At 42.1% G+C, this 26,545-nt stretch overlaps 2 protein-coding genes across 2 annotated transcripts in view; both read right to left on the reverse strand.

Annotated features, from left to right (window-relative positions):
* Positions 1–12,286, reverse strand: part of SPG11 (SPG11 vesicle trafficking associated, spatacsin) — an 87,863-nt gene extending 75,577 nt beyond the window's left edge. The window contains 6 exon segments of the mRNA XM_043980724.1: positions 54–499; positions 2,463–2,600; positions 6,540–6,741; positions 7,432–7,659; positions 9,124–9,311; positions 11,987–12,286. Of these exon segments, the coding sequence (XP_043836659.1) occupies positions 54–499; positions 2,463–2,600; positions 6,540–6,741; positions 7,432–7,659; positions 9,124–9,311; positions 11,987–12,240 (1,456 nt within the window). The 5' untranslated portion in view covers positions 12,241–12,286.
* Positions 12,287–14,313: 2,027 nt separating this feature from the next.
* Positions 14,314–26,189, reverse strand: PATL2 (PAT1 homolog 2). Its single transcript, XM_043989800.1, has 16 exons — positions 26,151–26,189; positions 25,297–25,393; positions 24,695–24,870; positions 23,999–24,079; positions 22,130–22,272; positions 20,544–20,639; positions 20,173–20,314; positions 18,700–18,817; positions 18,502–18,599; positions 18,248–18,298; positions 17,838–17,971; positions 17,214–17,373; positions 16,391–16,531; positions 15,367–15,467; positions 14,838–14,987; positions 14,314–14,416 (listed from the first exon to the last, which is right to left on the reverse strand). The coding sequence occupies exons 1-16, from the start codon at positions 26,187–26,189 to the stop codon at positions 14,314–14,316; spliced, it is 1,830 nt and encodes a 609-aa protein (XP_043845735.1).
* Between the last annotated feature and the right edge of the window lie 356 nt (positions 26,190–26,545).

Here is a 26,545-nt window from a genome sequence, read left to right on the forward strand (position 1 = left end):
AATGGAAAGACTTTAGCAACTTGACAATCTGATCAAAGACAATTTGATCTTACCTGTCAGAACGAGGAACAGTTGTTGGTTTCCACTACAGTCCACAGGAATGCACTGTTTGCCAAGGAAAACAGGATGCACATTCTGTGTCTCCAAGTCCCACAGAACAACTGTCCAGCCTGTATTTTCTACTAACCGTGTAAAAAGTACAGTGAATCCTGTCACAGATACACACGTAAGCTCTGCTGTTTCCTCTTGCTCTCCAATGGGAATTATCTTCCACAACTTCTTTAAATCAAACCTAACATGATCCCTCCACAGGCGGCTGTACTGGACATGAGTTAGGTCTTGTGGAATGAAAGTGCAAATCTGTTCCTGTGTGGGGTGGCTACTAGATTCAGAGGAGTCAAAATGAAGAAGACCCTGGAACCAAGGCACACAATTCACAACTTCTAACCTGGGCTTCTTTGTTGAGTTGTACAATTCTGACAGCTGGGTTTTCCAGGATCTGGGAAAAGAAAGGAAGAAACTCTTTTCCATTACCCAAAGAGTCACTGAGCAAAACAATCAACTTTCTTTTCTTTAAAAAGAGGTAGCGGGGGCAGCTAGGTGGTACCGTGGATAAAGCACTGGCCCTGGATTCAGGAGGACCTGAGTTCAAATCTGACCTCAGACCTTTTTTTTTTTTTTGCGGGGCAATGGGGGTTAAGTGACTTGCCCAGGGTCACACAGCTAGTAAGTGTTAAGTGTCTGAGGCTAGATTTGAACTCAGGTTCTCCTGAATCCAGGCCCGGTGCTTTAACCACTGTGCCATCTAGCTGCCCCAGACCTCAGACCCTTGACACTTACTAGCTGTGTGACCCTGGGCAAGTCACTTAACCCTCATTGCCCTGCAAAAAAATAAAATAAAATGAAATAAAATAAAGTTATAAAAAAAAAAAGAGGTAGCACAGCATGGTAGACAGCCAGCCAGCCTTAGAGTCAGGAAAGCCTGTGTTCTAATCCTGCTGCTTGCATACTAGCTAACCTCTCAATGTCCAAGGCAACTTACTAAGCCTCTAAGATGCAGAAAAGGTGTTAACCTGCATTAGTGGAGGGAGTTTCCTCACCCAGAGTTGCATATACTAATGAAATTTCAGATCTAGTCCTTAGTCCAGAGACTTTTTAAAAAACCCTTTCTCTGGGCAGCTAGATGGCACAGTGGATAAAGCACCAGCCCTGGATTCAGGAGGACGTGAGTTCAAATCCAGCCTCAGACACTTGACACTTTAGTGTGACCCTGGGCAAGCCACTTAACCCCCATTGCCCTGAAAAAAAAAAAAGAAAAGAAAAGAGAAAAAACCCTTTTTCTTCCTCCACTAAATCATCAGGGCAGGGGCATCTTCATCCACTCCTCCCATGTAGCCGTTCTCTAATGTAGAAATGAACATAGATGAATAAGGATTGCCTTTCACTGAATGCTTCCCTGTAACATGAAGAAGACCCTGTTTTTCTGCAGGGGATGCCAGTGAAGGTGGGTCCTATGCCAAGTTGGAAAGGCTTCATCTGAACACAGGCTTGGGAATGGATATAAAGATATGAGAGATAAGGCTAGCTAAGTTTTATTGCTAAAAAGTTGGGTAGCAATGGATGAATTTTTTGGGTTATGGCAACTTAAAAACTATCTAAGGCATAGAGAAGGTGCCCTCGGCATCAGTTGGGGGAGTGACCACACTAACAAAATCATGGATTTCTTGAAGTTAAAAACCCTCATTATGAGATGGTTCTTCAGAGAAAAGGCACCCCATCAATCTAACAAATCATGGGATCTCACAATTAGAAGAGACCTCTAAGGTCACCTAGTCCATCTCTTGCCTGAGGCAGTAACTGCCTCTGTGAGATGCTGACAAGCTACCACCAAAGTATTTATTCCAAGACCTTCATCAGAGATAGGAAAGTTACTATTTCACTTGTGCATAGCTCTCATTAGAATGTTTATCCTTAACTTGGATATGCTTTCTCATACTTTGTGCTTGTATTCACAGGGCCTAAAATAGCGTCTGGCACATAGTAAGTACTTTGTTGACTGATAAATACTTGTTGATTGATCTGTAACTTCTACTCATTAGTTCTAGGCTACTGAACTCTAGGGCCAAGAAAAACAATCTTTCTTTCATCTGACAGTCCTCTGAATAGCTGAAGACAGATAATACATACTCCCTAAGTCTTTTCTTCTCCAGGATAAAGAAGGTAATAGAACCACAAAAATTTTTTTTGATGTTCCCATACCATATTGCATATACTATCAGATTTTTTCAACGTATTGATTTTGATGATTTTATTTTTCCTGTTCTTCCTTTTTATTTTTTCTTTTAAAAAATCCTTTGTTATCTGAGGTGGTTCTCTGGGAAGGGGAGAGGAAAGGATACAACAGGAAATTTGGGCTATGTCAAAACAAAAACAAATTGGAAAAAAAAAGTTTCCCTACATACCTATCGACCTGGAATGAAAACCTGGTCAGTTTTATGTTGTAGACTGAGTTGGCAGGGTCATCTTCATCCACTCCTTCAAGTCCTTTGATGGGAAGATTTTCTAGCTTTCTTTCACATAGTACATGTTCCGGATGTTTCCTACATTTTAAAACATAGCGAAAGTCATTGTGTAAATGTGATAATTCTTACTTTGTTTGGTTTTTTGTTTTTTTGGTGGGGCAATGAGGGTTAAGTGACTTGCCCAGGGTCACACAGCTAGTAAGTGTCAGGTGTCTGAGTCTGGATTTGAATTCAGGTCCTCCTGAATCCAGGGCCAGTACTCTATCCACTGCGCCACCTAGCTGCCTCCAATAATGCTTACTTTGAATGTAATGATAAATATTCTTCCAATTGTTTTCCATTTTCCATGCCGCTGTTATATCAATAAAAATGGTAAATCATAAGGAATGCCATGATGACTAATTTTCTTTAGATGAGCCTACTGAGTCCTGTAGCTACAGCATAATTTTAAGAAAGTCAAAGTTATAAGTTTGATTTCTTAAGAAAAAGTTTCATGTCAACAAATTGAACCCTAATATCACCAACCACTAGTTTCATTTAACAAATATGTTCCAATGGCAATAAGGGCTATGACTATGTAGACAATTCAGTCCAAATGCATGAAGGCCCATAACTATAGGTATAACAATGCAAAGTCAAAGTCCTTAAAAACCATGAGTCAGGTCAGTCGATCAATGAATAAGCACCTAGTGAGCATTACAATTTATTCAATATTCCTAGAGGTGGAACACAGTAGTAAAAGTAGCAAAAGAAGAATTTGGCCTAGGCAAGCAAAATTTTTTAATTATACCTCTTGTATATCTCCTAGAGGCTTTGGGCCTATGCTAAATACATGAAACAACACAAAACAAGGACCAAAATGCTCTCGACAGTCTTCTGGCACTGAAAATGTATGCATATGTAAAAAGCCATATTTGAAAGTGTCTCTCAGTGGACCCCTGCATGTTGTGTCCTTGGTAGCTGTTTACTTTTCTTAGCTCTGTAAAACATGAGCTCAAGGGACATATTATAATCTAGATGAGATAAGTCCAATGCACATGAGAAAAATGAGAGAACAAGATGAGATCTTAGATAATTAAATGCTGAGTTTTATGGTTCTCACTATGCCATAAGATTTCATGGAAAGATTTTGAAATTTTCAAGCTGAGACCTCAGATTCAGAGAAGGCTTTTCCAAATGTAAACTGAGCTGAGTTTGAAGGAGAAGTAGGATCTGGACAGGCAAAGTAGCAGTAAGAGGGTACAACAAGTAATGGAAACATAAGCAAAAACCCAGAGGTGGAAACTAGAAATATTCTTCTGAAGTTTCATATCAGTATTTAACATAGTTTTACATTATGTATTTAGACTTCTGTGCATCTTTAAAAAAAAACAACAGGGAAAAAAAAACAAAGCAAAAAAACAAAACAGGGTTCTAGTTAACTCCTAGTCATACATACCTGTGAAGAGGCAGCATTTTGCAAAAAACTAGAGATTGAGGCAGCATGGGATAAAGGAAAGAGCACTGATCTAAGAATCAGTCTACCTGGGTCCTAGTCCTGGCTCTGCTACTAAACAGTGTGGTGACTTCTGCTATGTGGCTTAACTTCTCTAAGCTTTGGTTTCCTCATTTGTTGGTTTTTTTTCATTTATTTTGTTTTGTTTCCTCATGTGTAAATGAGGGGTTTGGATGAGATCGTTAAGGTCCCATCCAGCCTTCAACCATGTGAAGATTCATGAAACAGAGTAGAACAAATAAACACTCCAATGTCCCTGTTTAAGTCTTGTTCAATCCATTTGCTGAAGCAATTAAAGGGCTGGGACAAGAGAACTCCTCTGTGTCTTTGGAGATGGCTTCCTTAACCAATCACCAAGCATGTATTAAGCGCCTACCAAATACCATACTAGGTGCTGGGGATACAGCAAAGAGCTTACATTCAAAAGTTCTGTCTTGGACATAGTGAATCTGAAATACCCACAGACATACTGTTCACAAAATTTCCAATACACAGTTGTAGATGTGGGATTGGGGCTCTCATTGGAGAAACTAGGGCTGACTATTTAGACCAAGGTGTCATCTGCACAGAGATGAATAACTGAGCCTGTGGGAGCTGATAAGGTCTCCAAGAGAATGTAGACAGAGAAGAGAAAGGGGTGTAGGACAGAGCCTGGTGAGACATGCAGGGTTAGGGAGGTGACATAAATGAAGATCCAGCAAAGGAGACTGAGAAGGAGCAGTTAAGACAGGGAAGTAGAGAACTAAAAGAGAGACAGAGAGACAGAGACAGAGAGAGCGAGCGCGTAGTACCACAAAAGCACACTGAAGACAAAGTGTGCAGGAGGAGGTGATCAAGATTGCCAAATACTGAAGAGGGTCAAGAAGGATGAGGATCTAGGAAGGACCATTAGACTTTGTAGTTAACAAATCATTAATAATTTTGGAGAGCATGGTTTCAGTTGAATAATAAGGTCTGAAACCAGACTGGGGAGACTTTAGAAGAAAGTGAAAGAAAAGGAAGTAGAAGGACCAGGTGTTTAGACAAAGAAGGCTTGTTCCAAGGAGTTTCACCGAGAAAACAGAAATTGATGAAAATAGCTAATAATAATAAAAACCAGCATTTATACAGCACTTTAAGGTTTACAGAGCTCTGTATATATGTCATCTCATCTGATTGATAAATAGTGGGGATGGTAGGATCTAAAAAGGTTTTTTCAAGAATGGGATAGATATAGGTAAACCTGTGAACAGCAGGAAAGGAACCAAAAGAGAGGGGATGATAGATGAGCAATCTTTTTTTTTGGGGGGGTGAGGCAACTGGGGTTAAGTGACTTGCCCAGGGTCACACAGCTAGTAAGTGTCAAGTGTCTGATGCCGGATTTGAACTCAGCTCCTCCTGACTCCAGGGCCGGTGTTCTAACCACTGAGCCACCTAGCTGCCCCTAGATGAGCAATCTTAGATTAGAGGGGAAGGGATCAATGGTACATGTGGAGGGCCTCTTCATCAAAGACTGGAATGAAGTAGAGGTAGTGGGAAATGATGTTAGGGGTAAAAGGAAGGGGGATGTGAGATGAAAGGAATTAGAGAAAAGGAAGTTCACAACTAATGACCTAAAAATTTGCTCACTCTTTTAGCTCACCATAAATTTGGGCCTTTCAAAAAATATATATATTTCTGGGAACCATCAATAGGAGTTACCTCTAAGTGGAGATGCCCTAAAACCATATAATAGATATGCAAATAAGCACTTTTGTCTTTGCCAGATAACTGAAGCACTAGGTCAGCTAAGTAGGGCTCCATCACTGCACTGGGGGCAGGAATAACTGGCAAAACCTGTCACTCACTCACTTTTATCTTTGTGAAAGGCCAGACAGGCAAGGGTTGTTGTTGTTCTGGGGTGGGTACAAAAAAACACACTTCTACATTAATCAAAACAGAGATGAGTCAAAACCTTGATCTACCCTCAAAAAATAAATAGATGGTAATCAGAGTTTCTGTTTCATATTTCACAAACACAATAGTGCACTGCAGTAATTGGTACATGAATTAACTCAATGAAATAGGTAAATTGTTCATGAAAAAAAGGTACACTTAAATCAGTCTTGCTGCTTTAACTTAATTAATCTATGACTGCAATTACTTGACTTTAAAAAAGATTAGGAAATCTGAACAATATACAGGCCTGTACTATTTGCATTTATGATCAGAAAAGGAAGTGGTCCAGTCAAATATCAGGAGTAAGAGACAGAACAAGAGAAACCCTGGTGTCCATGAAATATTAAAAGACCCTGAAGAAGGCATCAATCATAATGACAGGATCTTTTACTACAGATTTACAGAAAGGCATGGGTTAAGAGTAACAAAGGATAAAAGGTCATTGAGGGTTTTCAGGGGGGGGGGGAAGAGAAATACCCAGGTGGAAGAGCCCAGATGCACTGAGATGCAGAAGCTAAATTAAATCAAACCAATCTGTGCTGACCCTATAGCATCTATGATTGCAATATGCCTCAAAACAGACTAGGAAATCTTAATCCACCTACCTGAAATAGACATTTAAGTCAAGAGCAATTGCAGAACTGGAGCAGCTGATAACCACAATCACATCTAGCTCCTGAGACACCTTCAAGGTAGTAAATGCAGATATGTCAGCTGGCTGCTGTTGCTCCTCATCACACACATCAGCCTGGTGAAGGGTTAGATCCACATGAGCAAGATATGTGCCATCTACAGCATCAAAAATGTCTTTGAGTCTGAGTTAAAGAAAGTATCTGCTTTAAATCTAATTAAGCATCCAAAAAATAAGACAGGATGAATTTTTTTTTAAATTTTTTTTTGTGAGGCAATTGGGGTTAAGTGACTTGCCCAGGGTCACACAGCTAGTAAGTGCTAAGTGTCTGAGGCTGCATTTGAACCCAGGTACTCCTGACTCCAGGGCTGGTGCTCTATCTACTGTGCCACCTAGCTACCCCGACAGGATGAATTTATAAAGGCTGAGATTCTGTTCTCCAAAATAACATTCCTTGATGATAACAGGAAAAAAAAAACAACATGCAAACTAAGACAGACATCAGGACAGTGACATGGAGATAGGAGTCAGTAAGAAATCTGACATATTGGTGACATTCTCCACTATCTAATAATAAGAATGAGGTTAACCCAGCATTTTGTAGCATCTTTTAAAAAATCAATTTGGATACAAACAAGTATAAATGAAGCATAAAAATAATTTCCAGAACTCAGAAAATCAATCACAAATTTATGCAGGCAGAAAGAATACTATTTTTATGAAATTTCAATACATTTTTGCTAATAGCCTATAGATCTGCTATGGAGAGCACTCCCATCTACTATCTCAAATGCTTAAGAAAATGAACCACCTTTCAGAACACTCTTTCCTTACTATTCAAAGGCTATTTCCTTTACCAAGGATACAGATCCAGCCAGAACTATCCAAAACAAAAAGAAACCCTCTGCAAAGCTGTGAATCAGTTATCCTTTCCAAAGCCTGTGAAGGCAAGGCCAGAGTGAAACAGCTGAGGGCTTTGACCTCAGCATCTCTCCCAGGAAATGCAATATGTACAACAATACATCTGTTGATGAGCAGCAACGATGACATGTCTTGAAATGACAGAATTCTGAGGCATGATAAAGAAGAAATTTCTGAAAAACAGAAAGTTATCAATTCAAATTCAATTTCTAAGTTTAGTAACATTTTGATTTGGGGGGGAAAAGACAAAAACAAAAGAAATTTCATGATAATTCTATTTAGGCCAGAAATTTGATTCAGATTTCACTCACCTGAGACAAATTAAACATCCTCATTCCTCACACCAATGTGGCAGAGAAGACTGAGTGCTGGACTTGCAGTCAGTAACCTCTGAGTTGGAACCCTCCTCAAACATCTGCTAGCTACATGACCCTGCGTAAAGTCTTCTAACCTCCCTCAGGCTCAGTTTCCTCATCTGTAAAATGAGGGTAATAATAACAGCACTTGCCTCACTGGGTTGTTGTGCAGTCAGATGAGATACATAAAGTGCTTTGTAAAATTTTAAAGTACCATATTAGATGCTCACCATTATTATTATATCAGTGTCCATGCATTTGGCCATTATCATTATTATTACTGTCACTCAGTGGTCATGCATTAGGAGAAGACGATGACAGGGAGTGCTGAAGCACTGTCCCCCTTGCTTATGTCTATAACTGGCAGCAAGGCAGCAGGGGCGATTCACTCCTTTAGCAACACAGCAGCAATCTTAGCACCACAGAATTTGTTTAGCACTGAAAAGAATTTTAGAGACCAGGCACATAAATGTATTACCTTTAAACACTTGTCTGCTAGTGCCTATATTTATTAGTCTCTTTGCTTATAAGAGGTCTTGACTTCTCTACACATCATAAATTTAAACATCCAATGAAGTCTTACATATGAGGAACCAGAGACCCAGAAAAAATAGGTGACTTGCCCAAGGCCACACAGACAGTAAATAGTGGAGTCTTAACCTAAGGGCAACATGGTGAAATGGAAAGAGTGCCACATTTGGAGGAGGACCTAGGTTCAAATCCTCCTTGTTCACAGCAAGTTGTTTTTTGGGGTTTTTTGCAGGGCAGTGAGAGTTAAGTGACCTGCCCAGGGTCACACAGCTAATAAGCATCAAGTGTCTGAGATTGGATTTGAACACAGGTCCTCCTGAAACCAGGGCTGGTGCTTTATCCATTGTGCCATCTAGCTGCCCCCAAGAGTGTTTTAAAACTTACAAAATGTTTTCCTCACAAAAACTCTATGTGAGGGGTAGTACAAGTGTATTCCACTTTACAGGTAAGAAAAATGAGCCTCAGAGACATAAAATAACTTGTGGTCACATACTTCAACGTTAGTGCTATGATTTGAACCCAGATCTAAACTCAGCACTCTTGCCATCATATCAAACACACCTGGCCTGTATGTCCTAGTTTCTGCTGTGGGTGACAATCTAGCTGGCTACCACCTACACTGCCAGTCTCAGAAGAGCCTCTCCCACCTGCAGGCAGGCAGGGAACACAGCCCTACCTGTAAAGTATAAAATGTCATGGTCATTTTCATAAATTGATATACTCACTGACACAGAGCCAGTACATACTTACTCATCTTTTTGTCTTCGATTAGCTTTTTTAATGCCTCCCCATTGCAGTTACATAATGTGGCCACATCACATTTTCCATTCTTCATCTTGAACTCATGGACACACAGTTCATTATTATCACTGAGGGTCAGAAGTTTAGGCTTGTCTGTTGGTAGTGGGTCACTGGCTTGGGAATTCTCCCAAACAAAGCTAAAGAAAACCAGAGCATGCTGAGTTTATTTACTGAACCTGTTAACAGCACTGTTAAGGAGAGGGTTGGGGGAAAGAGGAAGAAGGGCTGTGGATCAAAATACCTTCCTACTCTTACTCTACTACCCACCTTTGAAAGTTCAAGATAATGAAATATATGGTATCCAGCAATACATGATACCATCATTAAAAATAAATCCAAAAAGGGCAGCTAGGTGTTGCAGTGGATAAAGCACTGGCCCTGGATTCAGGGGGACCTGAGTTCAAATCCAGCCTCAGACACTTGACACTTACTAGCTGTGTGACCCTGGGCAAGTCACTTAACCCCAACTGCCTCACCGAAAGGAAGGAAGGAAGGAAGGAAGGAAGGAAGGAAGGAAGGAAGGAAGGAAGGAAGGAAGGAAGGAAGGAAGGAAGGAAGGAAGGAAGGAAGGAAGGAAGGAAGGAAGGAAGGAAGGAAGGAAGGAAGGAAGAAAGAAAGAAAGAAAGAAAGAAAGAAAGAAAGAAAGAAAGAAAGAAAGAAATCCAGGGGGCAGCTAGGTGGCACAGTGGATAAAGCACCAGCCCTGGATTCAGGAGGACCTGAGTTCAAATCTGGCCTCAGACACTTGACACTCACTAGCTGTGTGACCCTGGACAAGTCACTTAACCCCACTGCCCCGCAAAAAAACAAAAAAATGATAAATAAATAAATCCAGGGGGCAGCTAGGTGGTACCATGGATAAAGCACTGGCCCTGGATTCAGGAGGACCTGAGTTCAAATCTGACCTCAGACACTTGACACTTACTAGCTGTGTGACCCTGGGCAAGTCACTTAACCCTCATTGCCCTACCACAATAAATGGATGAATGAATGAATGAACAAACAAATAAATGAATGAATGAATGAATGAATGCACGAATAATCCATAATAAAAGTTCTAACATTTGAAAACAATGAAATGATGAGTCAAGCATACTGATAAATCTCATCTTCATTTGCTAGATAGCACATTACCCAAAACACAGAATGAATATTTTTTTTTAAGTGAGGCAATTGGGGTTAAGTGACTTGCCCAGGGTCACACAGCTAGTGAGTGTTAAGTGTCTGAGGCCGGATTTGAACTCAGGTACTCCTGACTCCAGGGCCGGTACTTTATCCACTGTGCCACCTAGCTGCCCCCACAGAATGAATATTAAGACTGGATTCAGACTTTAAAATTTTCATTTGTTGCTTCTCCATCAAGAATTTTTTGCTTCTTCATCAAAAATTTTATTTTTAGATACATACTTTTTTTTATGGCTATGTTATCTCCACTAAAGTCCTGCTCTCCAAGTTCACAAGCTCTAGGTTAGAAAGACATAAAGAATGATCCAGTGAGAAAAGTCCTGAAGCCTACTGATATTGGATAAGCCACACAGTGATTAGTTTTGGGGTTGGTTTTGGGGTTTTTTTTGCCTACAGAAACCCACCTAGATTGTGAATCATCTGTATTTTAAACAGCCAAGGTTAAATCTGCCTGGATGGAAGGAAGAATGACAGACGGGTGAAGTTGTTACACCTGGATGTGTGGTTCATTATTATAAATACTTGTTCCTAATTACACTCCTCTTACTAGTCTTCTCTAGCCTTTCTCCTACTCTAATTTTCTGCTACAGTACTATGTTTATATAAGGTGCCTGGATCACTAGCTTAGTTCCTTTTCAGCTAAATGGTGAGGCTCCAAATGGTTAAGCCCTATGTCATGAATTTCTTTGTTATCCCTCAAAGCACAGAGTATTAAGTACAAAACCAAATTCCTGTTGAAGGAATAAATGAAAGAAATTTGGACCACAAACCAGATTCCCCTCAGAAGAATTGGGAATAAGGAAATAAATGAGCTGCCCAGTCTCGAAGCAATTTCAAAAGTGAGACTGGAGATTAGGTCCTCACCACTCTTTGCACAACTCTATGCCTCTTTATGAATGAACTGACTAGTAGTGACATGGGAAAAGGAACCAGATGATCATTAAAGATCATCCATTTTGGCATTTAAAAATGGAAACTGAGTAATGGGGAGGGGGACAGAAATGGATTGGGTCGTTTAACGTGACTGAAAATTACTTTGCCATATATATAAAACTATTCTCTGTACATGTCAGTGGGGTACAGTGGAAAGGGCCCTGGTTCTGGATAGAGAGGACCAATATTCCCCCATTAGAACATACACTCCTTGAGGGGAAGACCCATTTTCTTATCTGTGTCTCCAGTACTTGAGCAGTGCCTAGGACATATGGGTGTTTAATCAACGCTTAGGAACAGAATTAAATCTGTGCTTCCAGGGGAGCCTCTTCAGGGCTTCTTGCAGTATGATTCACAAGGAGTAGGAAGAGCAAGAATCTCCGCAACCCCCCTTCCCCCAGAATGGGAACAGTTGAATATGGGGGTCGGTGGATGGCAAAGCGTGGGAGGGACAGGGGGCGGAGGTGTCCCAGGACGCTTACTTCACCTTCAGCACGTCTTCCTGGCATTCAGTCGATCGACAAGAATTTATTAAGCACCTACTGTGTACCAATCCCTACCCTCAAAGAGCTTCCATTCTATCTAGTTAGTCTGGTGGAAACCTCGAACCAAAGCACCCTGAAGGTTTCGGGGGGATCTCGGGGCCGGGGGTCTAGAGGCAGGCCGGGAGACGGGCCTGGGGTCCCCAACTTACTGCCGGAAGGGGCCCTCGAGGGTGCAGCCGCTTCCGCCGCGGCTGCCAGGCGCTAAGGACAGAAGCTGGAGGCTGCCCGAGGCCGTGAGGCTGCCCAGCGCCTCTTGTTCCCGGTGTAGCCGGGCCCGCGGCCCCAGCCTCGCTCTGGCCTCGGCGGGAACCGGCACCAACAATACAGATAGCACCCGCTCCATAGCCCGGGTCAGGGAAGCGCCACCGTCGCATCCACTTCCGGCACCGTCTTGCGTCGCCATCTTGCTAAAGGAACTCCCTTCCCGTCCAGTCAGTCAGCTGAGTCCCGCATGCCTGCCTGGAAGCGGGCTGTCAGCCTCGGCAAGTTGAGCATGCGCAGTGGCACGAAAGGCGCCATTTTAGGCCCGCCCACCTTTAAAAACAAAAAAAAAACAAAAACAAGCGTTTTGCAGGAACACAGGATGTAGGGCCTAAGCGAGGCCTCCCACTTTGGATTCGAGCGTCTGGGGCCTTGTCAACTGGGCGTCAGATGACCAGCCAGCTGGTCGCAGGCTACGGTGGCAGGGAACCAGGTGACACAAGCCTAGAGCAAGTGTCCTGAAAAGACCTGAATTTAGATCCTGCCCCGACACTTAGTAGCTGTGTGAACTTGAGCAACTCACTTCAGTCTCTAAGCCTCTGTTTCTTTTTGAAGAATGGGGATAATGAGCTCCCAGCTTGCTTGTTAGTAATTAGATCAAATCCGATAACATGTAATTTTATTTTTCAGATTTTCAGTCGTATCTGACTCTTCATGACCCCATTTGGAGTTTTCTTGGCAAAGATACTGGAATGGTTTGCCATTTCCATTTCCTGCTCATTTTACAAATGAGGAAACTAAGGCAAACAGGATGAAGTGACTTGTCCAGGGTCACCCAGTATGTTAAGTGTAAAGTACTTTGTAAGCCTTCAATATCATTTTTGGTTTTTTGTATTTATTTATTTGATTTTCCTCCCCCCTGGGGGGGGCAGTGAGGGTTAAGTGACTTGCCCAGAGTCACACAGCTAGTGTTAAGTGTCTGAGGCAGGCTTTGAACTCAGGTCCTCCCGAATCCAGGGCTGGTGCTTTGTCCACTCTGCCACCTAGAACCTGTTAACAGGTTCAGTAAATAAACTCAGCATGCTCTGGTTTTCTATTAAAATGTGGAGTCAGAAGACCTGGCATCTACTAATTGTAGGACCTTGGGTAGTAGACTGCTAAGTGTTTCACTGGTTCCTGTAGACTGTTACTCCACATAAAAGGAAGGCCTTGAGACCACTGAGTAAATACTCCTTAGAAGACTTTATGGACAGAATTATACAAGATGAGGTGTAAATGAGTTGCAATACTCAATGAAACCAGAGTCATCAGAGTAAAGAGGGAAGGAAGACCCTTAAGTAGAGGTAGTTAGGTGGTGTAATGTACTGAAATAGTCAGAAGGAGGAGTTCAAATGTGGCCTTAGACACTGGACTTAACCTCCTTCTGCCTCCTTCATCTGGAGAAAGGAAATTAAAAATAGTACCTACCTCCTAGGAGTAATGATTTGCAGTTGTGACAAAATGTTTTGCAAACCTTAAAGTGCTATGTAAATGTTAGCTATTGTTATTAATAAAAAATACTCCGTGGGAGGCATGGTTTATTACCCTAATTTTCTTTCTTTTGGGGGGGGGGCAATCAGGGTTAAGAGACTTGCCCAGGGTCACGCAGCTAGTAAGTGTCTGAGGCCGAATTTGAACTCAGGTCCTCCTGAATCCAGGGCTGGTGCTTTATCCACTGCGCCACCTAGCTTCCCCCCATCCCACTGTTTATAAAAAGAAAAAAAAAGACAACTTCAAGATCCTAGAACCTATGGTATTTATTCAACCATTTTACTCATTTTGTGGTTGTAAAGGGAAATGACCTCTCTACGAATGAAAGAAGGCTCACAGCTAGAGCCAAGGAATAAAGACAAGATAATCACTGAGAAAAATACCTCATTTGTTATCTGGCAGGACAGATGGCATTCCTGCTCTACTGAGAGACACCTTTCCATTGTTATATTCCCATTCATTTAGCAAAAAGACCTACTTCCTTTGTCTCTGCAAAGATGCTTAGAAGAAGGGAAAGGGAAGAAGCTATTTTTGGAAATGGGGAGGGGGGAGGCAAAATGTGGCCTTTATCAAAGCAGTATTTCAGCACCTACTTATTCCAGTTTTATATGAGCACTTTAATTGAAATCATGCCCTGTCCGGCCCCCCCATCCTGAAGCTTCTAGGTTTCTGACCTGGGGTCCCCATTCCATTTACTGAGGAAAATCAAAAAAGCCTTCGTATGACTGGCAAGGGTGCAGCTCTGTCAGTGAATTTTTCCTTCTTCTACTTCAGCCCTAACAGACTGGTATGTAGGTGCGCAGGATAATTTCCCCAAACAAGTCAGGTCGGTAGCCAAGGGGGCATAGCTGCAAAACAAAAACAAAGACAGCTGTGAATAGTCTTTGGTCCACTAACTCAAATTCTGGAATCACCATAAGAATCCTAAATAGAGTTTCCATAAACTTCTCATAAGGTGAAATTCCTGGGAGGCAAAAGTTAAGCCTTTAGCACATATCTGGGATCCCTGCCAATTCAAGAAACTACTTGGGAAGAGTGATACAAGTCATTTAAGTATCTTTCCCTCCTGTCAAAAGAGTTCTAGTTTGGAGGAGAATGGAAATAGAATATGACAGAGGTAGGAGACTTGAGATACTGTGTTCTGGAACTTTACCCAAAGCCAAGTGGCCTCTGTGCCTGATTAAGTTCTGGAGAAATGGGAGTATGGAAGGAAATGGAACATAAACTGGTTTAAACAAGAGGTTCTCTCTCTCTTCATTCTCCACTTACTCCATTCTGGCTTCTAATTGCTGTACTATTTGTTTGTCCACATAACGGCAGAACAGGGAGAGGAGGTTGCTGGGGACAACAAGTGGCTCTGCCAGAGAAGCTGTGGACATGTGGGATATCTCCCAGGCAATCAGGACCACCATGTCTGTCCTAGAGAGAAGGGAAAGCTCAGCGTCAGGGAGGAATAACCAGAGCCTGGTATACTTGGGGAACAAGAAGAGGACAAGCTTGGCTACCCATTCACTTCAAGAAAATTCCAAGTTCTCAGGTACCAACAAATGCCTTCTGGCCCCTGTCTACTTTTAGTACCTCCATCAGCTGCAACAAAACAGACCTTACTGAACAGAAGGGACCATGGGCTATCAATATCCCTGGAATACTAAAGATAAACTACCTTCAGCTCACTCAAACCTCTTCCCTTCTTTACCCAGACTAGAGAATATAAAGGCAGGAAAAAATCTCAGCCAACCCAGCGCAAAGATAATGAAGGAGGTGCTAAAGAGGCCATTCTATCTGAATACTGTCTCACCAAGTTGCTAGATCACTGCTGCTGTGCTGCTTCAGGGAATAATTCAAGGACACCAGCTGTTCCCCGTGGCTCAGGAGTGAATAGAGCAAGGAGATCCCAAACTGTAAGAAATGGTTAAAATTTTGTTTTTACAGGGGTGGCTAGGTGGCACAGTGGGTAGAGCACCGGCCCTGGAGCCAGGAGGACCCGAGTTCAAATCTAGCCTCAGACACTTAACACTTACTAGCTGTGTGACCCTGGGCAAGTCACTTAATCCCAATTGCCTCACTAAAAAAAAAATTGTTTTTACATATATTTTGGAAAACAAAATCCTATTCAGAAAAAAAAAAAGAAATGGATTAACTTGAAGCAAAGGGTAAGAAATAACAGTGATTCGGTGATTCCCAAGGCCTTGCTTCCTTCACCTAACTCAAGGGAAGTTTTCCCTCTAATGAAATTTAACCTCCATGGGAATAGTCAGATTTTTACATTGACTGTAGAAATTCTGATCTTTTCCTCCCAAGAGGGTTGCATAATAATAATAGCTAGCATTTATATAATGCTTTGAGGCTTGAAAAATACTTTACAAATATCTTATTTTATCCTCACAACCACCCCGGGAGGAAGGTGCTAATGTTGTTGTTGTTTTTCCAGGGCAATGAGGGTTAAGTGACTTGCTCAGGGTCACACAGCTAGTAAGTGTCAAGTGTCTCAGGATGGATTTGAACTCAGGTCCTCCTGAATCCAGGGCCAGTGCTTTATCCACTACACCACCTAGCTGCCCCCCAGGTGCTAATATTGTTACCATTTTGCCGGTGAGGAAACTCAAGCAGAGTGCCTTGCCCAGGGTCACACTGCTAGTAAGTGTGGCTGGAATATGGAGGTTTGTGGAAAAAACCTAGAGGACATCTCTTTCTATTCATAAGTATCCCATTTGTAACCTCAGCCTGGGGCACTGGGGCATCCACTTAAATGGGATCTAGTCATCAAAATTAGAAGTGGCTTAAATTCAGGCAAGTCTCTCTGGCTTTACAGGCCACAATACCTGGTTCTGAAGGACTACTGTAATTGGCCGCTCTTGGGATCCAGGTGGTAGCACCATCAGTCCCTGAAGTCCTTGAAGAAGCTCACTAAAGGCCAAGAGAGTGATGCACTTTCCCAGGGGCTTGAACAACATATGTAGAGCCTATAGGTATGGGAAAAGGCCAGATACCATTTCAAATGGAATTGTCCCATGAATAAGCTCATTCTAACTTGTCCTCCATTTTATTTCTATCATTCCTATTGGCTCTTTATGGTCAGGTTATGCTGGCTATCATTCAACTCAATTCTATTATCATTCATGCTTCTCCAGCCCAGAGACCACCCTGCCCCTAAGCCCATTTCTTCCAGAATGCCTTAAAGGAAAGAAAACTTGGGGCCTAACAACTAGAAGCATGACTCTGCTACCCAAGTCCTGCAAGTGCATACATGTAGACATCACTGCACTATCACCATGTGTCTTGGCTAGGTCCCTCCTATCAGACTGTGTTCTTGTCTAGATGATATAGCATAGACTACATATTTCCTAACTCCTTAATTCATGAAAGGAGCTAAATTACACAGGTGAATGAATTACTACTATCTTTTCTCTCTATAAGATCTAGATGAAAGCCCTCAGCACATGAGGTTCCCTCCCCGCTGGAGAATTAATCGGAAGACATAGACAAGAATTGTACAGTATAAAAAGGCATGAATGGGCTATGGTCTATACTGTGGAAAAATACAGATCCATGTAAGTATCTCCCTGGAAGAGCCTCCCCTCCCCAAAAGATTAATATCATCATTGTTCTCTGATTGTTTAGAGATTCTGCCCAATCCCACTGTACCTGATCAGCTGTATCCCTTCGAATTAGGAAGGGCAAGTGATTGGTGATTGATAGGACGAGGTGGACTGCCTGATCCCGTGGAAGAAGTAGTAGTAACCGGGCTACAAGGACTTTGCCTTTCCTCACTGATAGTACTTGTAGGAATCCATTTGCTGCCTCCCTGAAAGTGAAATTGGATCACAGAATTAAGAGGTAGATGGGGCCTTAATGGTCATCTAGTCTGACTTCTTTTTTTTTTTTTTTTTTTTTTTTAGTGAGGCAATTGGGGTTAAGTGACTTGCCCAGGGTCACACAGCTAGTTAAGTGTTAAGTGTCTGAGGCCGGATTTGAACTCAGGTACTCCTGATTCCAGGGCCGGTGCTCTATCCACTGCGCCATCTAGCTGCCCCCTAGTCTGACTTCTTAATCTGACAGATGAGGAAACTGGAGCTCTTAAAGTGACTTGCCCAAGATCACACAGTTTATATGCAGCAGAGTGAGGATTCAGACCCAGGTACCTCAGGTTTGTAGAAAGGATGTTTTAGAGAAATGATCAAGTATAGTTGCCCCTAGAATGGGACTAATATCTACTCTAACTATCCCATGTGTCCTAGGGTAAAATGGAGAGGGGGTGTCAAAATGTACTCTGAATCGTCCTGATCACCATTCTTCAAGGCCTGGTAGATCTTTTCTAGCTGTTTGCTCTGCAACTCATAGAAATAGGACTTTGCTGGCATGCCCTTCTGATTCTCCTCCAATTTCAACAACTGAAGGAACATCTGGAAGGAAGAAGGATAAATCTGCTGAACATCTCCTATCCTGCACGCAACGTTCCCTCCCCCAAGTTTTCCATAAGCATCAGCATGACTGTAGCTATAGATGAACCTCTAGACTTCATTAGGAAGGAAAAATTTTAGGTTGAGGTAGGCCAAAACATGAAATCAGTGAAAAAGCAGATTCTTTTCTTTGGTTTAGAAATATCTGATGGAGAATTTGTTTGAAGCACATGGATTCATCCCTTAGGAGCTAGTAAAGGGCTAAATAAGGGGTCTTACCTTCTCGATCCGATATAGTACTTGAAGCTTCTGATTATATATATCTGTATCCTGGGGAGAAAAGGGGATACTGGCTACTCATCTGATTTCCAGAAATCAAAAAACTTAGGACTTTAACATCTGAGCAGAAAGCTCAATTTTAGGGTTTGACCTGACTTCTGAATTCAGTTTAAGAAACTGAGTAACATCAGGACTTGCCTAACATTAAAATAAAATAGATAAAAGGAGAAGCTAGAAGTTCATAACAAGCCTACCTGTTCCTGTGAACCATGTGGCACTGCATCAATGGCTCGGCGGGGACCAAAACAAGTAGAGACCGCCACCTGGCCTAGGGAACCTTCGAATCGAACCACTGAGAAAAAAACAAGCACAATGACATCTAACCATTTCTCCCCTTTTACCCAGTGTATTCACAAGTATACTCTACCCAACCTGGCAAGTTCCATTCCTACCTGATTCATAGGTCTCTGCCTTCTGAATGTAAGGTGTCTCCAACTTTGATTCCAGTCTGCCCTTTCGCCCAAGCAGCTCCTCATCTGCCTGTTTTCTCTCTAGCTTTTGGTAATACTCCTGAGAGCAAGGGGAGTACAGGAAGGACATGCAGAAGGATGGGAAGGAAAACAGGCACAGGGCTGTGTTCCATGTCTGATTGGGAAGCAAGTGGGTCAAAACATTTCCTTGTACCCTATTCTAAAGATGCAGGGTTCCTTTTAGCATGAAAAAATGCTAATGTGTAAGAGAAGAGAGAAGCAAATCAAGACAAAGAAAGGAAGACCTCAGAGTGAATAGGAATGGGAAAAAGACTGGAGACTTGGTTTTGAGGTTAGGGAAATGAGAGGAGACAGTATAGTAATTTTGGGCAAAAAGATGGTCAGAGTAATACTTGCCTGGGAGAAAAGGGGAAGGGTCCCTTTGTTTGCCACCACCTAGCAGGTCACAGAGTACTGGAAAGTGATTCAATTTTGTAAATAGAGACTCTTGCTTAGCCAAACCAAAGAGGTTGACTGAGAGCAAGGGTAGAAACCACATTCTGAGATTTAGCTTTGGGAATTTTGATTTGATACCTCCTGACTTTCATTCACTTACAAATTGAGTCAACTTGAAGAAGAGGGGCCTAAAAGGTTGACTGAAGGATTATCAATAAAAAACATGTCAATTAGATTTTATAAGGCAGGAGTTCTCAACTTTTTTTTGGTATCATGAACCCCTTTGACAGTCTGGTGAAATCTATGGACACTTCAAAATCATGTTTTTAAATGAATAAAATAAATTGGGGCTACAAAGGAAACCAACAATATTGAAATATAGTCTATAGAAACAAAGACTGTGATAACATGTGACCTAATGGCAGATCTGACATCTGTGGTAATTTCAAAATAGTAATTGAGCAGAAAATACTTCAAAATATCTATAACAACTGTAATATGATATATGAAAAGACCTCTGATTTTCATTGCCAGCAAAGTCACAAGTACTACTAAAGACTGTGGTTCATTGCTTACCCTCATGATCAAAGAAAATGCTAAACTTCAGGTAGGGTGTTAGTGAAAATAAAAATGTAATTTTTTCCCATCCAAGTTTATAGACCCCCTGAAATCTTTGAGGTCCGTGGATCCCAGATTAAGGACTTCTCTGCTATGAGGAAACAAGGAGGTCATACCCAAGATGGTACCATGAGAACTGTGTTACATTTGTTTAATCTTTACCTCAGAGGATCATAGATTTAGAGCTAGAAGGAATTTGAGAAAGTGATCTAGTCCAATTCCTTACTTTTCTATATGAGGAAACTGAAGCCCAAAGAGGGGCCTTGTGACTTGCCCAAAGTCACACAAATAAGAAGTAGAATAGCCAGGATTTGAACCCAGGTCTCCATCAACAAATCTAACATTCTTGCCACTGGGCTACCATACAATCAGGGAGCTTACCTGGTAGTAGTAGTCATCCAGCTGGGGGTTCTCACTTTGCAGCTGAACCATCTGTACCTTGATCACCCAGTCTTTCTCCTTTTGATTCATGAGACCAGCATAGGGATCTGGCTTCTGGGACCACGGTTTCCCAGCATGGGGACTTTAAGTGAGGAAGAGCATTCTTTTGATGTCTGGACCTCTCTTATCCACTTCACTCACCCAAAAGAGAGGCTGGGAAGGGAGCAGAGCTCACTGGGAAGGATGGGGTCAGGGACAGGGATGACAAAGATCCCAATTCATGCAGACATTCTGGGCCCATATTCCCCATTAGAGGGAGAATAGCTCACATCCAAACAAATCTCTTACTCCTGCATCCTGCCTAATGTTACCTCTGGTGTTTATGATCACGCCGCCGTTGTTCCTGCTGCTGTTTCTGCAAGATCCGTTGGTGCTGGGGATGCAGCTGGGTCAGGTGACTGGGTAGACTACAAAGAAACTCAGACAAAGTAGCAACCAAGTTCTTAGCTCCCCTCTCCTGATATTTACCTGTAGCTAGTCTGACTGTGGTGGTATTTACCAGAACTTCTTTTAAGAGAAGGGCTCTCTGGGCAGCTAGGTGGCACAGTGGTTAAAGCACCAGCCCTGGATTCAGGAGGACCTGAGTCCAAATCCGGCCTCAGATACTTGACACTTACTAGCTGTGTGACCCTGGGCAAGTCACTTAACCCTCATTGCCCCACAAAAAAAGAAACAAAACCAACTCCCCCCCCAAAAAAAGACACACCAAAGAGAAGGAATCTCTGAACATGGGGTCTGTGAACTTGGGTTGTTGCTGTTGTTGTTTTACTTTAATATTTTGACAACTGCATTTTAATGTAATTGGTTTCCTTTTGTTATCCTCTGTATTTTTAAACTTAAATAAATTATTCTGAGAAGGGGTCCATAGGCTTTCCCAGTCTGCTACAGGGGTTTATGACACAAAGAAGGTTAGGAACCTCTGCTTCAAGAGGACCTCTGTAAAGAGACAGGGTTTTTGTTTTGTTTGTTTGTTTTGTTTTGTTTTGTTTTGGGGGCAATGAATCCAGGGCCGGCAGGTGCTTTATCCACTATAGCACCACCTAGCCGTCCTAAGAGACAGTTTTTAAAATGGGATCCTAAGAGCTCTCAGAAAAGGTCCCTGGCAGTACTTCCCATTCCTCTATTCCTACCTTCCTACATGGACCTATCCCAGTCTTAACGCAGTGGGACTTAGAGTCTCTCTTCAAGGTACAGTTCCTGGGGGCAACTAGGTGGCATAGTGGATAAAGCACCGGCCCTGGATTCAGGAGGACCTGAGTTCAAATCTAGTTTCAGACACACTAGCTGTGTTGACCCTGGGCAAGTCACTTAACCCTCATTGCCACCCAAAAAAAAAAAAAAAAAAGATACAGCTCCTATGACCCTCCACAGCTCTTCCCAGGGAGGCAATACATTAGCTTTTTTTTTTTTAATGTTACAAATGCATATTAAACTTTTTAATTAAAAAAAAATTTTTTTTTTGCAGGGCAATGAGGGTTAAGTGACTTGCCCAAGATCACAGAGCTAGTTAAGTGTCAAGTGTCTGAGGTCGGATTTGAACTCAGGTCTTCCTGAATCCAGGGCTAGTGCTTTATCCACTGTACCACCTAGCTGCTCCACATTCACTTTTTAAAAAGAAAAAGAAAGCACTAGACTGGGATTCAGGAAACCCAAGTTTGAACCCTAGCTCTGCCAACACTTTATTAGCCCAGTAAACTTAGACAAGCCACAGTTTCTCTAAGCCTCATGAAATGAGGGGTTTGGAAAAGATCTCCAAATCCCCTTTCTAGCTCTGATTCTGGTTTGTTTTTTTTTTCAAATGATAGAGTAGTTTTAGTCCTCCACAGCTAATGCTCCTAAGAATTAGTCATGGGAAGGACATAGCCAAAGTTCTGGCAGTCTATAAAATCTAAAATACCTGAACATCAGGGGCCATGATGCTGGTGGACTATAGAAGAGAGATGGGTCTTGTGAGGGCAGCTGAGGTCCAAAGTGTCGTGTGGGGGAACTGGCACTTGGAAATGTAGCCGGGAAAGAGATTGGAGACAAATAATCCATTGTCTGAGGAAGGAATCAAAACTCTTAGGAAAGAAGGATCTCATTTGACCAAGTACCTCTATCCCAAAGCCTCTCAACCTTTCTCCTATTCACTTCATCCCTTAAGTAGCTTTTTTTTTTAAACTTGCAGACCTACCTCATGGACTTCTTTTTCCCTGGGAAGTGTTACCCAACACTTTCCATCTCAAACAACATTCCCTCCTGGGAATTTATACACCATTTAAAATAGATTTTTATATTTATATTTATATGTCACATATATGTATACAATATACAATATATTTATGTAGCATTTAAAATATATGTATATTGGGGGCAGCTAGATGGTACAGTGGATAAAGCACCAGCCTTGGATTCAGGAGGACCTGAGTTCAAATCTGACCGCAGACCTTTGATACTTACCAGCTGTGTGACCCTGGGCAAGTCACTTAACCCTCATTGCCCCACACCCCCAGTATATATATATATATATATATATACACACATTATATATATCTTCTATTTATATACTACAGATAAATATATAGTATTCTATACAGTATATATACCATCTAAAATATATTTATATACATATATAAAGATATGACAGAACATTTATATACTACTTAAAATACAGTTGTTTTATATTTGTCATAAATATACAATATAATATTGTATATTTATATTATACCCCATTTTTAAAGGCTCAAGATAATTAGGAAAAAAATCAATAGCAGGAAAGTATTCCCCATCCCACTGTACTCATCTTTTTTTGCTGATGAAATAGGGTTTTGATGGTCATTTCTAGATAAACATTTCTAACACTGATATAACAAATCTACCAGCATAAGACATTCCATTCATACTATTATTCCCTTCTCTTCTTGTTGCTAACCTCAGTGAGTCATCGCTTGTCTGTGTCACTTCCAGGGGGCTTCCCAGTTTCAGAATCCCTTTTTGTTCCTTCTGCTTTAGCCACTAAGGCAGGGATAGTGTCTTTCACTTCCTTTCTTTCCTGACCTCTTTGTCATACTGTTTGCTTTATTATTTGTTCAGCATAGCTGGATGTGCTAATTCTTCCCTGGCCTCTTTCCTCTATTGTTCTCCAGGTATTTCTGCCAGATCCTCATCTTCTATTATAATAATATGCATAGTATATTATCACATCACCCTAAGTAAAAGGGGTCCCCCTTTCTTTCTCTCTTTTTTTTTTATTTTTTGGTGAGGCAATTGGGGTTAAGTGACTTGCCTAGGGTCACACAGCTAGCAAATGTCAAGTTTCTGAGGCCGGATTTGAACTCGGGTCCTCCTGACTCCAGGGTCGGTGTTCTCTCCACTGCGCCACCTAGCTGCCCCTTGGGGGTCCCCCTTTCTACCATTAAACCCAATGCTGTTAAATTCAAAGATTCCCCTTTTGGACATTAGATTAAATGTGGGAATGGATACAATGTGGAAATGAGATTAGGGCTAGGATTCTCTCCCACTACTTTACTTCAGTAGGCACACCTCACTGCAAACTAACTCAGCTCATTGTAGTTATAAACAATTGGAAATAGGACAGAGGGGCATCCATCCCCATACACCCATTGCTCAATTGGTGTGTCATCCAATTTAACCATTATTCTCCAAAGCAGGGATCAGAGGAGACTCAGCTCTACAGAAAGAGGGAGCAGCTGAACATGTTTTAGGTTTTCATTCTTTCCAGCCCTCGGCCAACTCTTTCATGAGGTTGAGAATGTAGCTGACTTACCTGACACAGAAAGTGCAAGGATACTGGAGACATCCCAAGCACATTGGAGGTGTTGAGTCCTGGAGAGCCCTTGTGTCCTTTCTACAGTAAGGATAAAACCTAGACTTATTTGGGACCTTTATGTTACCCTCTGCAAAGGCGTATCCCATCTCCTCAGGGCAAAGGGGCTGAAAGGCTAGCCAGCCTCTCATTGCTCCCTCTAGTCTTACCCATGTTAAGTCCATTTCAAAGGAACCTTTCTTCCTCCTTTAAGAGTACCATTTGGGTAATTCCCTCCACTAAAAAGTCTTCAGACTGGACTAGTTTTTATCCTTTATCCTTCTAAGCAGGGAGCAAGATGGGCAATCCAGAAACAGGCTGAGAGAGGTTTAAGTTTTCCATAGGGTCAGAAGAGGCTTATTTCCTCTTTGGGAAATTTGTTCCATCTTTCCTCCCCCTATACCTGTGTTCTCTTTCATCTTTATCAACTACAGGACAAAAAAAAAACAAGCAACAAAAATGGATCAAGGGAAGGGTAGCATGAAGGTTAAAGGTAGGTGGAAATAGCTTCTTAAGCCCTAAGTAAAATAGTATTACTTGAAGTCAGAATGGTATTTGAGGCTGACGGGGAAAAATTAATGGGGAAATTAAGAGAGGGTCAGAGATATGGAGTAATGAGAGTGTGGGCAGAGCACAAGATCCCTTCCCGGATAGCACCTGGGCACCATGGATGGCACTGAGCACTGCTGGATCTCCCAACTCATTCTCTTCCTTTTCTTGCTGTTTTTCCTCCTCTTCCTCCTCGGTGTCCTCTTCCTTGTGACTTCTGCTAGCCTCCTCAGGGATCTGCAGACCAAAAGGTTTGCCTGGTCCTTGCTCCATTAAGTTTGAGTCTGGAGAAAGGGCAGCCCAGAGTTCCAATTTAGGAAGGCCATTAAGTCCCAGGCTAAACAAACTGCTTCCTGGATATTCCCACCCCAGATTGCCCTCTGACCCTAAACTATCCTCCATATCCCCTCTACACAAAATACTTTGTATTATGGAGACTACCACTTCCTCTGAATGTCCCATGCATATAAAGAGGCCCACAGTATATTCTCTTAAAATATACTAAACCTGACTGGTTCCAAACATTTTTGTTGTCTTCTTCCTAAGTAAGCACCTTCAACCATCTCTTCCCCACACCTAACAACCATTTATGTTGCCTTTTTAATTGAGTATCAGTTCCAGCTGCCCCAACAATCCTTTTCCTCCTAGTGAGTTCCCATACCTCCTTGACCTCTAGCTTTTCATCTCAACATTGTGTCTCCCCCACATACCTGTGCTGCAATCCATTTTGCCAAATGGGTTGACTGCCCCAACTGCCATCTCTTCCATAGGCAGAATCTCATTATCCAAAAAGTAATCCTCTAAGACCTGTGACAGGGCAGGCACTTAGGGACATAACTTTTCCCACCAGAGACAGTTAAGCTAAACCCCTACCCACTTAGAAAAGACTCAGGTTGTGGGAGCTAGGTGGAGCAGTGGATAGAGCACCGGCCCTAGATTCAGGAGGACCCAAGTTCAAATCTGACCTCAGAAACTTGACACTTACTAGCCGTGTGGCCCTGGGCAAGTCACTTAACCCCATTTGCCTCACCAATAAACGAACAAATAAATAAATAAATAAATTTTAAAAAAAGAAAAGAAAAGACTCAGGTCCCATCCCCTGGATAGAGGTCAGACTGAGGAAGCACTCCCTTAAAAGGACAGCAATGACTTGGTCTCTGTTGACCCCTAACCATATCCCCAGGGCAGAAGGAAAAGAACGAGCTACACTGGCCCTGAAGGCAGGAGTTACCCGAGTTCAAAGCTGGCCTCAGACACTTACTAGCTGGGTGTCTATTAACAGAGACAGGAAAGAGGAGAGAGAGCTACACTGGAATAAACATTACACTCCAACCCTCCAACTCAAGGTTGCCATAGGAAATGACTGAATTTATATGGGGAACTCTTGGACAAGAAAAATCCCTCTACCAATATAGGTCAGTACAAGGAGAAGGTAGTGCTGAAGCCACCTGCACTTCTCTACTAGTACAAGAAGAGGTGGGGAAATCATTATCACCCAGAAGAAATTAAGAGAGATTGTACATAAAAAAATCTAGAATGGCTTTATTTTTCCCTTAGCACTTACAGTCTGGCTATCAATGAGGTTTTCGCTACATCTGGCCATGGCAACACCTGTTCTGGGGCCAGCGCTTCCCTGCCTCTCAGCTCTTTAAAGGTCCCCATTCCACACACTGTTCTCTCCTTAAAGGGACAGGACTCCCCGGTCAAGGGGTTTTGATGGGAGTGTGGGAGCATAATTAGGGCATAATGAAAACCTTGGAACTTGAAAGCTTGCATGATTGAAAATGGGAAATGCTGAAAATAAAAAGTCTCCAGAACCTATGGGATCATAGGATTTAGAGTTAGAGGGAGGGGCAGCTAGGTGGCGTAGTGGATAGAGCACCACCCCTAGAGTCAGGAGTACCTGAGTTCAAATCCGGCCTCAGATACTTAGCACTTACTAGCTGTGTGACCCTGGGC

The sequence above is a fragment of the Dromiciops gliroides genome, chromosome 2, assembly GCF_019393635.1.
Source record: "Dromiciops gliroides isolate mDroGli1 chromosome 2, mDroGli1.pri, whole genome shotgun sequence".
Taxonomy (NCBI): domain Eukaryota; kingdom Metazoa; phylum Chordata; class Mammalia; order Microbiotheria; family Microbiotheriidae; genus Dromiciops; species Dromiciops gliroides.

Excerpts from the sequence above, each read along its gene's own strand:
- PATL2 (XM_043989800.1), bottom strand. The coding sequence starts at position 26,189 with ATGGCCAGATGTAGCGAAAACCTCATTGATAGCCAGACT. Across the intron at positions 18,818-20,172 it reads TGGATGACTACTACTACCAG|GAGTATTACCAAAAGCTAGA; the intron begins GTAAGCTCCCTG and ends CCTTGCTCTCAG. Across the intron at positions 14,988-15,366 it reads AGCAGTGATCTAGCAACTTG|GACAGACATGGTGGTCCTGA; the intron begins GTGAGACAGTAT and ends CCTTCTCTCTAG.